The 14813-nt window shown below is 46.8% G+C and overlaps 1 protein-coding gene and 1 long non-coding RNA gene across 10 annotated transcripts; one reads left to right on the forward strand and one right to left on the reverse strand.

Moving 5' to 3' along the window:
* The first annotated feature begins 4136 nt into the window (after positions 1-4136).
* LOC112895826 (26S proteasome regulatory subunit 6B homolog) lies at positions 4137-9186 on the forward strand. The gene is made up of 6 exons (XM_025963824.1): positions 4137-4760; positions 5666-5896; positions 6542-6700; positions 7018-7170; positions 8355-8438; positions 8808-9186. Exons 1-6 carry the CDS (start codon positions 4260-4262, stop codon positions 8940-8942), a joined length of 1263 nt encoding a protein of 420 aa, XP_025819609.1. The 5' UTR covers positions 4137-4259; the 3' UTR covers positions 8943-9186.
* Positions 9187-9868: 682 nt separating this feature from the next.
* Positions 9869-13821, reverse strand: LOC112887526. 9 transcript variants are annotated; one of them, XR_003227579.1, is made up of 6 exons: positions 13303-13821; positions 12242-12705; positions 12022-12147; positions 11852-11927; positions 10413-11591; positions 9869-10278 (listed from the first exon to the last, which is right to left on the reverse strand). It is a non-coding gene; the product is annotated as an uncharacterized LOC112887526 (long non-coding RNA). The 9 variants fall into 9 exon arrangements; XR_003227576.1 differs by having other exon boundaries at positions 12242-12739; XR_003227578.1 differs by having other exon boundaries at positions 12242-12742.
* Positions 13822-14813: the final 992 nt, after the last annotated feature.

Here is a 14813-nt window from a genome sequence, read left to right on the forward strand (position 1 = left end):
GAACCAGCATGTCCTTGAAATCCAGGCCCATTTTCTTCAGAGTGCTGACGAAAATGAGATTGAGCCCGCTCCCGCCATCGATGAGGACCTTGGTGAGCTTAACCTCCGCCACCACAGGATCCAGGACCAAGGGGAATTTACCGAGCTCCGAAAAGCTCGTCCACTGGTCGTCGCGAGAGAATGAGATGGGGACCTCCGACCAACAGAGTGGTTGTGGTACCGCCGGCTCAATAGACAAAATCTCCCGGAGAAGCAACTTCTGGTCCCGCCTGGAACCAAATTCCTCATCTCCACCGAAGATGACGTTGACGACCTTCGAGGCGTCTTGAAACTTCGGGTTGCGCCCGTGATCCTCGTCATCCTCGAGTTCTTTGTCCGCAGGCTTCTTGTTCTTCTTGCCACCACCGGAGTTGCTGAACGTCCTCCGAAGGTGGAAGCAGTCAATGGCGGCATGATTGGCACCTGGGTGCCAAGGGCACTTCTTCTGCAGGAGCTTCTCAAACTTCTCCTGCGTCATCAACTTCTTGCCCCGCGAAGGACGATCGATAGCCGCGATGACATCATCTGGCTTTCGTTTTCGGGGCGGACCCGAAAAGTCCCGCTGGCCTTTGTCGTTGCGGTTGTCGTTTGGGCGCCGCAGATTGCTATGTTGACGCCACGGGAACCGCTCCCGCATCTTCTCCTCCTGTTCGGACCAATCGTGCATCATATCACGAAGGCCCGCAACAGTCTTCGGCCTATTCCTCCCGAAATCCCTGTAGATGCCCGGGTCGGTGATGCCATTGTAGAAACAATCGATGATGTCGTCCTCCGAGATGTTGGCGATGGTGGCGCGAACGTCGAAGAAGCGACGTGTGTAGGACCGCAGGAGCTCATTACGTTCCTGCTTACACTGAGCAAGATCGTGACGAGTACCTGCACGAGCAATCGCTCCCTGGAAGTTGTCGATGAAGACCTTCTTGAGGCGCTCCCAGGAGTCGATTGAGTTGTTGCTGAGGCTTTCCAACCAAGTAAGCGGTGCAGGGTCCAAAGCCATCGGGAAGTAGACGACTTTGGTGATATTCGACCCCCCTGCGACCTCAATGGCCGTGGAGTAGCAATGGAGCCACTGCTGAGGAGCTTGCTTGCCGTCGTACTTGGTAATGCCGATCGGTTTGAAGCCCTCCGGATACTTGTAGCTGCTAAAACGAGTAGAAAAAGTAGGGAATCGGTCGCTACAGTCAGTACCTTCAGTTTCGACTTCTTCGCGAACCTTGCGCCTGGAGGAGATCACTGTCTGCGCGTCGCGACCTTCATTGATGTGCTGGCGCAAGTCCTCTGGAGAAGGTCGATGATTGGCCTACCGCGGATGACCCCCTTGCGGTGGCTGCTGCCTCCCGCCAGGAGCCTGGCTCCCGCGAGCGTTGTCGTTGCTGAGCTGGTGTCGAGGACGGCCGCCAGCCGTTCGGCTATGAGCTTGACTTCGACTCTCACTCACGCGCTCCTCCCTGATGGTGGACGCCGGGTTGTGCTGATCCAGCTGGATCCAAGCCCTCTGCGCGTAAAGAAGTGCTTGACGCACTTCCGGATCGTGGCTGCGCTCGAGGATGGCCGTTACCCTGGCGATGTTGGCCACCGGAGTCCTGAAACCCCGCTCGCCTACGGCGACAAACTCAGGGTCAAGCTCGCGATGCATAGATCGCCTACGCTCGTTGGCCCTCCTCCGCCGGATTGTGCGGGCCCTGTTCCTGGCCCTCCGCGCCTCACGGTCGGCATCGTTCTCGTCGCCTGCGTTGGCCGTGATCTCATCTTCGGAGACCGCTTTAAAGTTGATGATGGGAAGATCCCCATCATCCTTGCCTTCTTCGGCCATCAGCACCTGGCGGGAGGAAAGCTCATGAGAGCTTTCGTCGACTAGTTCAGTCAACCCCTCCGCCGCGGTAGCCAATGGCCTGCCCTCTTGAAAAGGCAAGGGCTCGAGGTGAGCCACAAGTCGACCCTCTGCCTCGAGTAGATCGGAGAGCATCATGCCCCTCCAAAGCACAATGTGCCCCTCCGGCAAAGAGGTGATCACCAGATCACCGGTACCAGAACAACCCGAAGCCCCCCGACACGCGGTGGCTTCCGGCTTTCCACCCTGGAGCAGCAAGTCCAGGTCCTTCTCTAACATGGAGAGGGACCCAGAGACATTGGCCTCCTGAAGATCAGTGGCCGGTTTGCATGAGCCGAGTTGAGATCGGCTATGCAGATCCCTAGATTGGAACAAGTCCAAACCAGGGGAAGTTGTCGCAACACCAGAAGAAGTCGAGCTTGGAGCAGACTCCATCTCGATCTGTGCTGCAGAGGCATGAAGCGGCAAGTTGTCGAGCCCGTCGATGAACTTGTCGAGGTCGCTGCGAAGATCCGCAGCGAAGGTCTTCGGCCTCATGTCGACGAGGAATCGCCGAAAGTTGCCCACACCATCTGCGATGCAGACCCACGAGCCAAAAACGAATGTCGTACCCTAAGAGGGAACTGACCTGATGAAATTGAAAGATGCCATCCAGCTCGCCGGTGGATCTTCGACGCGCACCCCTACCTGGCGCGCCAGCTGTCGGTGTTTAACCGGCTGCCCACCGAGGGATATACCCAAGGTGGTAAGTTTTGGGTGAGGAGACGCCGAGATCAGAAATTCGAAGGTGCAAGGAACACAGAACTTAGACAGATTCGGGCCGCAAGATGCGTAACACCCTACGTCCTGTATGGTGGTTTGTATCGCCTTTTGTGTAGAATGACCTAGAGATCATCTTTTGAGAGGGGTCCCTGACCTCCCTTATATATCCGAGAGGCCAGAGTTACAAAAATGCTAACCAACACCCGCTGAGAAATCACACCAGAACATATCTCGAGTAGATCCCCTCCGTATCGGTTAGCTCTATCTCCTATTTAAACGGGATAAATAAGAGATAAACGACATAAATAAGAGATAAGACAAACTTAATCTCTTAAACCCCTTTAAACTACGTTATGTACCTAGTCCCGTGGCCCCGGGTCTGACAGTATCTCCTTCTAAATATTTGTTCTAAATCAACTAGGAAAGTACTGAACACAGTCACGTAGCTTTATAGTACATATATATATGGTATATATATTGAAAGTGTATATATAGATAGAAAGATTGGGGGGAAATAAATTCATGTTAACCTTCTAAATATTGCACCAATCTAATTGGAAATTTATTGGCGGCTATGTTTGTAGAAGGAAAGGAACCTTTTCTTTCTTAGTAGATTACTATATTAGTATTATTTAACGTTCCATAAAATACTCCGATACATTTAGGAAATGTATTGATCGGCCAATCAATCACCCTAATTGATTCAACTCAATTTGGAAAGGTATTGGCAGGCCAATCAATCTTCATAATTGATTCAACTCGATTAGGAAAAGTATTGGCAGGCTATGTTTGGGGTTAACTTCTATAATCTTGGTCCCATACAATTAGAAAATATATTGACAGGCCAATAGTGCATGGGGCTCCCTATGTACATATATATCTTCTGTAGTCGAATTCCCATCCAACTAGAAAATATGGCCGGCCAATCAGGCTATTCATATGAGGGTGAGTAGTCCATTCGTATCCTTGTGTTATACATGCACAAGCTTAGTCACGGTTCAATAGAGCAACCACATATTCTTCTATATAGTAAAAATATAGAATGAAAAAAAAGTATTTAAATATTGCATTAAAGGTAGATGCTGCATGATAATAGTGTTAGTTACATGTGGACTGATCTAGCATCAGATACAGTGCGTGTGATGAAATAATATTTAAAGATTTATGTTTTAAAAGTTTTGAAGTGGAGTGGATTGCTCGGTATTAATAAAGAAGTTAATTTATTAGTAGTAGTTGATGTAATCAAAGTATTTTTATATAATTTTTTCAAAACATGTGCCTGTGGCATATGCATCTTCACTGGTTCTTGGCAAACAAATATGTGATTGGACTGAACTGAATTGCCACACAACTCATCAAGTTTGGATCTGAATTTATAAGCTAAATTTTCAATGCATCTGCACAAAATTTAGTTTTCAATAAAAAATTATTTTGCACGCAGCAATGCATAGAAATACCAACTCGTATTCAAGTGATTCGGCACACCTGCCAGCTGCTACACACTCTTTCCCTTCATGCAAGCAAAGCAAACCTAACTTTAGCTTTTAGCTGGCTGTCGAACCCTGCTCCTCCGATCCGTCCCCAAACTCGAACTCACCACTCGAAACCCTAACCCGCGTCCCTTGCGATGGCGGCCGCCACCACCGCCCCCAGCACCCCTGCGGCCGCTCCGATGGCTCCCCCACCGTCGTACCCGGCCTCCTCCGCGTCCTCCGCCTCCACTACTGCGTCCGCCGAGGACGACGACGACCTCTACGGCCGCCTCAAGTCGCTCCAGCGACACATGGAGTTCGTTGAGATCCAGGAGGAGTACGTCAAGGATGAGCAGAAGAACCTCAAGCGCGAGCTCCTACGCGCGCAGGAGGAGGTCAAGCGGATCCAGTCCGTGCCGCTCGTCATCGGCCAGTTCATGGAGATGGTCGACGGCAACAACGGTATCGTGGGCTCCACCACGGGCAGCAACTACTACGTCCGGATCCTCAGCACCATCAACCGCGAGCTGCTCAAGCCCTCGGCGTCCGTCGCGTTGCACCGCCACTCCAACGCGCTCGTCGACGTGCTGCCGCCCGAGGCTGACTCCAGCATCTCCCTGCTCGGATCGTCGGAGAAGCCTAACGTCACCTATAACGTGAGTTTCTTCTCGAATTTACTGGATCCGCATGTTAATTTGACTTTTTATGGATCTGATGCTAAATCTCTATATGGCTACTTTTGTTGCGCTAATCGTATATGAGCAATTAGTTTATTCATCAGGCTGGGCACTATGTTACCAATTGCAGTCGTGGTGTTGGCGAGATATGAAGATGGTATTGATTACAGTAGTCTTCTTCCTAGTTACAGTAACACATGGATACAATGTTAGAAATAAGAGTAGAATTTCGAACAGCACAACTACAAGTAACAGGTAGCACAGTAGACTTCCATCAAGCAAGCAAACAAAATTGGGATGATTTCACTTTGCTCTGAACCATTGTCTAGGTTCTTGCAGGTTTAAATCTCATAGCATCTTATTTTAGGAAAAAGCTGGATATTTGTGCAACTAGTTGAAAGTTTGATGAACTTTCGTTTTGTTTTGCAATCTGGGATGAATTTATATAGAATATTAGGATTCTGTTGCCACTAGCACCATCAGTGGAATTTAAGGCTGTGTGTCACATCAGATGTTGGATCTGTGCTTCCATTATTATGAGAATTTCTGTCAATGCGGGATAAAATTTGCTCCTCTTCAGTTTTTATATTAGCATGTAAAAGAGATATGCTTCCAGGAATTTGCTGAAAGACTAACAAAATTGCACATGCATTGGTTGAACAGCACAAAAATCAAAGAAGTACTCAAGCATTGTACATATGAATAGTGGTGGAAACTGATTTGTGTTTGGAGGCAGGGATGGGTAAATAAAAGTGAAATATAGGGAAGTGGTGGAGATAGCAGCATCACCACCAACACCATTATTTCAAGTAGTTGATGTAGAGATATCTGTGCTTTTGGTTTGGATGTGTTACAATTTATTGCTTTCTGATGGTGATGTGCAGGATATTGGAGGATGTGACATCCAAAAGCAGGAAATACGGGAGGCGGTCGAGTTACCCTTGACACATCATGAGTTGTACAAGCAGATTGGTATTGATCCTCCAAGAGGGGTGCTTCTGTATGGTCCTCCAGGTACTGGCAAGACCATGCTTGCCAAAGCAGTGGCACATCACACTACTGCTGCTTTTATCAGAGTCGTCGGTTCAGAGTTTGTACAGAAGTACTTGGGTGAGGTAAGTTGGGAGCTATTAACAGCTTTGTGCATGCTTTCCTTTTGTTTTGCAAATAAAATATACCAAATTGATGCATGTTGTAATTTTAACCAGTTAATTTTTAAGGTATTCTTTGCCCCTTCATGCTTATTTATGGTCATGTGTCGAGTTCTTGGTAGCAACGTGTGTTTTTGTTCCTTTGAAAATGGTTGGGTAGAAACAGATTGGTGTTTCTGACTTTCTGTATCTCCTATATGGAAGTGAAACATTAAGTAGAAAGGTATCGACAATTGTTATGTTGTCTGGTGCTGTGGTGCATGCCTGAATGTGCTCGACATCTCTGTCAATTGTAGCATTCTGGTTTCCTGGTAGCTTCAGGACAGTCATGTGTATAGACCAGAGAGGTAACTCCTATTATTCAGTCCATACATGGGGCACAAAATATCTTTTGTACCACAGATGACCTAACCAAGATAACTTATGTTAATATTTTTCATGTTTTATGTTTGACTGATGCCAGTACGTATATTTCTTAATTCTTTGTATGAGCATTAGTGGTTATTGGTTATTCACAGATACTTGTAGTCCCCGTAATGGTTCGTTTAGGTTGTTACAGATTTAACAGTCCCATTCTTGATGCTTACTGATATTTGAATTCCTTTGTAGGGACCTAGAATGGTTCGTGATGTGTTCCGCTTGGCTAAGGAGAATGCCCCAGCAATCATTTTCATTGATGAGGTTGATGCTATAGCAACTGCTCGTTTTGATGCTCAGACTGGTGCCGACCGAGAAGTTCAACGTATCCTTATGGAGCTACTTAATCAGGTAAAGACCAGGTCTCCTAAGATTAGTGCTGTAGATTTATTGTTTCTGATTTTAGAGAACATTGTAGCATTTAAAAATGGGCCTATATTTAGGCTGAGAAGTTGAGGAAAAGTTTTCTGCAGGTCCAATTTGTAATTTTTTTTGGTCTTCATTTCAATTTGAGAATTCATCTATTGCTAGAGAAAAGAGAAAAATGGACTCTAAAATTAATAAACAGCTGTGTTGTCTAAAAGCTAACTTTGGAAAATTGCTGTGTTTTCAAAGATAATAGTCCCTATTTCTTTCTGATAGTAATACTGTGCTTGTGTATGTTTCAGATGGATGGGTTTGATCAAACGGTGAATGTGAAAGTTATAATGGCAACTAACCGAGCAGATACTCTGGATCCTGCACTGTTGCGTCCTGGTAGACTTGACAGGAAAATTGAGTTCCCTCTTCCTGACAGGCGGCAGAAGAGGCTTGTTTTCCAGGTAAGTTTTGCTAAAGCATTGATTGGTATGTTTTCTTAAGTGTTGTAGAGTATTAGTATTACCTAGCTGGTGTTTGATTCTTGCTTGTCATATTGCTCCACAAATGGATTACTTAAGTTCAACTAGGAGCAACTAAATCTTTTGGTTACATTGCGTAATGCAAATAGCTATTTGTTCTACAATAGTTTATATTCATTTAGGATATTTTACATGTAGAGTAAGGTCATACCAACAGCAAAGTTGCTCTGCACATGCTCTTCTTTAGACGATCTATATTTCTGTCAAACGAAAGTAAAATCTGATAGGGTTACTGTCAATGTTCAACAAGGCGCTAGGTGCTCTCTAGGCGGTGACCCTCTGCCTAGAGCTTAGGTGCGCCTAGGTGAACCTAGGCATTTCCTAGGCGCCGCTTAATATGTACGAAGTACATACACATCAAAAAAAAACAAGAAGAAAAGACCAAAGATCAGTGGGCCAAGCATTGGACAGAAAGGCCCGTTAGAGCAGCCCAAGCCCAAGTCAGAACAGCCAGTACCCTTCCCCCACCTTATCCATTCGCCTATCACCCTGCCTCGGTCACCCTTATCCTCACGACCCGCCAGCACCGAGCGCCGTCACCCCCGACCCTTCCGAGCCTGACCCCCCGCTGCCGCCCGACATCCCTCTGCCCCCGCCGCCTGACGTCCCTCCGCTCCGCCACTGCAGTCCGTCGTCGCCGCCACCTCAGTCGCCGCCCGATGTCGCCTCCTCTCACCTCCTCAACCGCCGCTTTAGCTCGATTTCCCCTCCTTCGTTGCCAACGCCCAACATCCCTGCCTCCCCACGCATCCCTGCCTGGGCAGATCTGCACGGTGCCAGCACGGCCGACGCTCCTTTCGCCGCCGACGAGCTGGCGCCGCCTAGTTACCGCCTACCCCCCGTAGGTGAGGCGGTACCCCGCCACCTAGCTTATAAGCACGCCTAGGCGAGCGCGGAATAGCGCCTTGTTGAACACTGGTTACTATGATATGGCTAGTCTAGGATTTGCAAACAATTGCAACTATTAATTAGTTTTTTGTTACAATTTTCTTTTCCACTTCCAATTGCCATTAAAGTTGTCGATTATTGAGCTTCTCAGTTGCTAGATTTTCTTTTTTTTGTATTACTTTTTCACGTTTGATTGATCTTGTCTGCTCTATCTTCAGGTCTGCACTGCCAAAATGAATTTGAGTGACGAGGTTGATTTGGAAGATTATGTTTCCAGACCTGACAAGATCAGTGCTGCTGATGTGAGTTCTTTCTGTACTACTCCCTCCGTTCAAAATTATAGGTCTTTTTGACAAATCTAGATACATAGTTTTTGCTATGCACCTAGATATGCGTTATGTCTAGATACATAGTTTGCCCGAAAGATCTACAATTTGGAACGGATGGAGGGAATATTTATCAATTTACTTGTACACATAGATTTGCATTTCAACTTCTGAAGCACACTACCATTTTGGGTCTCAGGCCTTTTGTTGTATGTCCTTTACACCTGAAATTGGTTATTATGTTCTGATGGCATGTTATTGATCTGATGGTGCAAATTCTATTACCTTTTCTGGAACCCTTGTTAATACCCATTGGCATTATGTTTTTTTTCTTTTTTCTTTCAGATTGCTGCTATCTGTCAAGAAGCTGGCATGCATGCTGTCCGCAAAAACCGGTATGTCATCCTCCCGAAGGATTTCGAGAAGGGCTACCGAACCAATGTGAAGAAGCCTGAGACGGACTTTGATTTCTACAAATGATGCAACATGAGTGTTGAACTGGTTTCATGTTTATCAATAGTATCTTTTTAGCATCAGGGTTGAAATTCTGGATCATTGCCAATTACCAAAATGTTCATGTTGTTTCTCAATGGTGATATGTATTAAAACGCCTGTGATGAATTTATAGTTTGTCGGTGTCAATGTTCATGTATCTCATCTGCTTCGTCAGATTAAAGTTACTTCATATTGTAATCGTTGGCGAAAGAGATGAGGTTACACGGAACCTAAAATGTCCCGTATCTATAAATTTCATATTGTACTCGCTTTGCTCTGTGTTGTCTCAGCGACCACAATGGCGGATGGCTACTTGCGTTTTTAAAAAAAATTCTCCTATATGCTACGTGGTAGATGTGGCTGCGGGCTACATCGCGCATGTAGGTACCGTGCTCGTCGAAGGGCTCGTTGCAGAATGCACATTGGAGCCGTCGGCGCCAATGGTGAGGACGGGTATGGACTCGATTGTCGACATCCATCACTTTCTTTGCGTGTGTCGGACATATGCATGCTCATGTACAATGTCTCTGTATCTGTTGGGATCATCGGCAAAAGTAATTATGGAACTAGGGGTGGCTGACGAGATAGCTCGGCTTGATAATCCTCAGCTTGTTTGTTTTAGCTTGTTTGGTAACGAGCTAGCTCAGCTATGCTCGTTGAGGTTAACTAGTATAATACCCATGCTAACGCTACAGTGATAGATAAAAAGGAGCTTATATTTTTTAAAAAAATATATAATAAAATAGATTAAGATTCATGACAAAAGTTTATACTGTTGAGAATAACATCTTCAGAATGTTATATTTAGATTTATTTTCATTGTACTTCAACAAACTTAGTTCCCAATACATCCCCTTCCTGTACATGCATTATTATGGACATTATATATGGCTACAGAACAAACTTAGTTCTAAGTACAAATAAGATATGGACTGCTTTGTCAGAGACAAAAGTGTTAACGAACACATTCCATTTGGTTGACTTTTCTCCAAATAATCATGATATCTCACATGAATAACTAATCCGCCTTATTCGTCAATTGTGTGAGCTGTTAATCAGGTGATTCGGAGCCAAGAATGCATCCTTCCCAAGGGATTTACAGAAGTTTTGACTCAACTAAAAAATCAGAGTACAAGAAAACCTAAGCTGCTGAGCAGCAGCGTGGCTACAGGCTGCGATCATGACATGCTTCAAGAATTTTACAGCAGCATGACTACTATTATGGCTGAGCCATCATATAAACTGCTTCAAGAATTCAGTCACCACAGGCTGACCCATGAGTTACTGACAGTTTCAACTCACTGATCTCCTTGTCGATGTCCTGAAGTTCATGTAAGCATAATGATGAGTATGTGAACATGCTAATACTAGTACAATTGTACAAATGCACGATGTTTGACCTATCAGGCAAATGTAAAAGCGATAAAAGGCAAAGGACTAAAGGAGAACAAACACCTTTTTCTTATTGTTTGTCGTCTTGCACCATCGCATCAAGGAGCTTGTGCTTATGCATGTCCTCGCAATGCTAGTTTGTTATCAGAAAGCTGAAATTTATACCAATGCATACATAGTTTTCAGTCACATACAATTGGATTTCTGCAACTAACAAAAAGTGATAAACATTTATATTCATAAAAACTGAATCGCTGTGTGGGAAAATGAAAAGATGGGACAAAAGAAAACCGGTACTACAAAGGTCAGCAAAAAGATGGGCCTCACTCAGTTGAGAATGCTACATCCCTGTGCCTAATAACGTTACTGCATTGACTTCAATTACAGACAATTCATGTTTATTAGGAAAATTAATGAGCCATAAGCACTACTGAAACTGATCAGTGTAAGTAGGAATTGTGATACTTGAACTGGTTTCCTCCTCAACACTTGAAATGCCTCTGCCCTCATTGATGAAAACCTAAGCAATTTCTTTACAAATATGTTTTCCAACTCATCTGCTTGCTTAACCGGTCTGATAAATCAGAAACTTTGAATATATACCAGATGACAAATGGTTGCCTGACAAATCGTATAGAGTTGATTAAAGTCTATTAAACAATTTTCTACTTCATTGCGGCATATCCTTACCTGTACAACAAATATGACTATAAATCACACAATTCTGGAAATACTAAGCAAAACTTCTAAATGTTTTCTCAAAATAAGGTTACAAAAGATGTAGATAGCATCTGCAAGTAAACATCCAATGAATTGTTTTGGCAACAACCCAATTTACCAGGTAGCGCTGAGGGTAAATGCCGGAGCAATCAACTACATTAGAATAACTCTTGTAGGAAGCAGCAGCAAAGAGCAAAAGGAAAACTACAGCTAGGATTTATGATGAATATTTACTGCTAATCTCTATTTGTGAAAGGCACTCCAACTAATGGTTCAGGATTAAACTGTCAGCACATTAATTAAAACACAAACATGAGTGTGTGTCAAGACAACATCAAGATAGCCTATAAAAATGTAATCCTAAGTGATGACAGTTTTACACAGAAACAAAAGGCGATCATAACTCAAAATTTCTAACAAAAGCTAGTTAACATTTGCTCTCACTTGTTAAAAAAAACCTCATTTGAACAAACAACCTGAATTGTCGTGGCCATATCAAGGTACCCAGAATACTTTAACAACCTGCAAAGAAAGGTCAATAGCAATCAAACTCATTATTCCAGTACAATTTACAGAATGAACCATTTACCAGTTCAAACCAGAAGATTACTTTCTTTAATTGAAAAGGAATTAACCATTGAATGTTTTGACAACTGGCCCAAGTCTTTATTGCAAAGAATAAAATGCACGATGAATGTAAAAGTTATCATTAATTATTATGGAACAAGCATGAAGCCTCAAACTCAATTCAACCTCATGTTTGATCAACTTAAATAGCTTACTTTTTGAATCATTTTGGGACTTTGGGCACAGATGTGCAAGGCTTCTCCAGCATAATCTAGGTGCGCGCTGTAGGGCCTGAGAACAGAGCAACTCTTGAATACTGCACATACCACCAATGCGATCCACCACAGACCACAACAACGTAATGAAAGCAGTGTCAGAGGTTAACCTAGTGACAATCTTCAATGTGTTTAGGCACATGCAGACTACTGAGGTTAATGTTGCTCCAGTGCGCTTGCTACAGCAGGAATAAGCTCTACTCAAATGATTCCAGCTTCTTCTTGGGTGCATTCAGCTGGAAGCGGTAGAGGCAATTTAGTTTAGATTGATTTCGACTGATGTGACTGAAACCAAGAACATGCGCATGTGGTTTGGAGCTTGGGAAGCACCTGCAGATATCGTCGAGTAGCTCTTGCGATGGCATCTGCTGCATCTGCCGATAACCAGTTCCTGCCCCCGCCGCCGGCCGCCGACATTATCCGAAAATCTGCATAGGAGGCCACCGCTGCCACGTTTATCTACCCCCATGGCACCATGGATCGCAGCTGCTGGCATCGAATCAAGACCGCATCGGCACGAATACACCAAAACATAATTTACAAGGGAGATCAGATTGGGGAACATCGAGCGAGGGAGGGGCACCGTAAGGAGCGAGGTGGCCGTGGCCCAGCAGCCCCCTCCGGCAGCGGCAACAGGGTGCCAGGAGTTGGAGCCACCACCGCTCCTCGAGGCAGCGCGTCCCGTCGTGCTGTGGGTCGCCGGCGGATACGTCGTTAGCGCACCTCGCTACTGCCGGCTGCGGGCGTCGCCTCCGCTCCTTGGGGCAGCGCGCCCTGCCGCTGCATATGCTTCTCTGCGGGCAGGTGTTCGGTTCGATGGGCACAAAACTGCTAAAATCATTATATATTGTTGAATTCACTAGTTACATGCCCGTACCTTGCTACCGGCAACAAAAGTCATATATATTTGATAAGGTTGTTTCCAAGATAATTACACAAATAAATAAAATATTCTAAAGAGGGCTACATAACTTGCTGTAAGTTAAATAGAGTTTGATTTTGAACTCAAATGAAAACAGAGGAGATGACAATATCGATTCTATATTTAGCTTGCTACTAAATTTATGTACCTTTTGTTTCCGTTTATACGTCTGTCACTTACAAGTTGACTGGTTTCCTTAGCCCATTCTCAAGAAATTTGCCTTTTATTTTGGAGAACATTCCCGCAAAACTTCTAAACAGAGGCTGTGCATTTAATTGAATCAAGAATCTAAATGATTTAGGAAATAATGTGCAACTGCAATACAACTCTTTGCAGGCTAGCAGCATGGAACTTGTATTCGGGGGAGTGCCCGTGAGAACCACGGTCGCCGGCACCGAAGCGCTCGAACTCAAGACACGCATCACCTCAAATCGGTGGATCCATGGTCAATGATTCGGGAGAAACTGACCTGTTCTTGACAGGGCCGACAGTGATGTGATGCCTCCCGGTAGAAGATGCCTTGTGCCCCTAGTCCACGAGCTCCTTGAAGAGCGCGCACCGGTACCTGCAGAGGCCGAGGTCGGTCCGGCGAAAACTTGGGCCGAGGTGAGGTTGGAGAGCTTGGTCCAACAGCTGGTAGGAGATAAGCTGGTGGCGGCACGCGGGTGCTCGTCGGCGCTGTCGACGCTCCGAGGAACACCTGATCCGTCAGGTGGTGCTCTTCGTCGGTGTTCGTTTCGGGAGGGCGAGCTGCTGCGCCGGGAGGAAAGTTTGGACTGGGATGGAAGCTGGACGGGCTGAAAATTTGAACGGGGATGTGGTCGGCAACCAGCTACGGATTGGGGACGGCCAGCAGCCATTGATTGAGCGGCGATTGGGGAGAAGGGCGCAGGCAAGGATTGAGCGGCGATTGGAGAAGAGGGCGTACGATCGAGCGCCGATTGGCCAGCAGGCGGCGGGCGTGGATCAAGTGAGAGCGACGGGGCTACCGTGCGGGGGATATTTAACTATTTTGCGTGCTTACGGATTGGCACAGTCACTTTTATTTTGACTGTCACTGCACGCAAAACTAGCTATTTTGCTAATTTTGCCGATTAAGACTGACTCCAGCGGCGTCCGGTAAAGCGTCCGGTCTCTATTAACGGAGGATACTGTAGCACCGTATCGTTCCATCGGTGTACCGTAACGCGTGCGGTAAAATGGAGGGTATGGCCTGCGTCCCGCACAGAGGCAGGGAGTACCGGCGTCCTCCATCGCGTGGGCCCTCCAGCGCATCTCCACGCGCGCGCGGGGCGGCAGGGGCGGGGCGGCGCGGGCGGGGCGGCGGCGCGCGGGCGGGGCGGCGCGGCGGGCCACGCGAGGCGGTGCGGGCGGGGCGGCGGGGCGCGGCGGGGCAGGGGCGCTGCCGGGTAGGGGCGGGGCGGCGGCGCGCGGCGGGGCAGGGGCGGGGCGCTGCGGGGCAGGGGCGCTGCAGGGCAGGGGCGGCAGGGGCGGGGCGGGGCGGTAGGGGCAGGGCGGCGGGCCGCGCGAGGCGGCGGCGCGCGGGCGGGGCGGCGGGGGCGGGGCGGCGGGGCGCGCGGGGCAGGGGCGTGCGGCGGGGCAGGGGCGGTGCGGGGCGTTGCACTCGGGGAAACGGATGTCGGAAGAAATGATAGAAAAGTAAAATTGTAGGGTATAGAGGATGGAAATAGAGGACGTTGTTGGAGTTAAGTTTGGTATAGAGAATGAAGTTGATATGGAGGATGGATATAGGGGATAGGATTTGGAGGATATCGCTGGAGATAGCCTTAGCATGCTAAGTCATCACCTGCGTAGAAACGGTACGCGAAAAGACTCCGATGCCCCCGCTTTTACCCGGTATACGGTGCTCTCTCTTCTTCTATTTCTATGACCTGTAGGACCCACACATCTTCTTCCACCTCCATTTTCTTCTTCCAGGGGTACGCACACAGCAGCTCCTCCCGCTCCGCCACCATGTTC

This window comes from Panicum hallii, chromosome 1 (genome assembly GCF_002211085.1).
Source record: "Panicum hallii strain FIL2 chromosome 1, PHallii_v3.1, whole genome shotgun sequence".
In the NCBI taxonomy this organism is placed as follows: domain Eukaryota; kingdom Viridiplantae; phylum Streptophyta; class Magnoliopsida; order Poales; family Poaceae; genus Panicum; species Panicum hallii.

Bases quoted from the DNA above. Each gene is read 5' to 3' on its own strand.
- LOC112895826 (XM_025963824.1), top strand. From the start codon at position 4,260: ATGGCGGCCGCCACCACCGCCCCCAGCACCCCTGCGGCCGCTCCGATG. The intron at 6,701-7,017 runs GTAAAGACCAGG...TGTATGTTTCAG, and splicing joins TTATGGAGCTACTTAATCAG to ATGGATGGGTTTGATCAAAC. The intron at 8,439-8,807 runs GTGAGTTCTTTC...TTTTTCTTTCAG, and splicing joins ACAAGATCAGTGCTGCTGAT to ATTGCTGCTATCTGTCAAGA.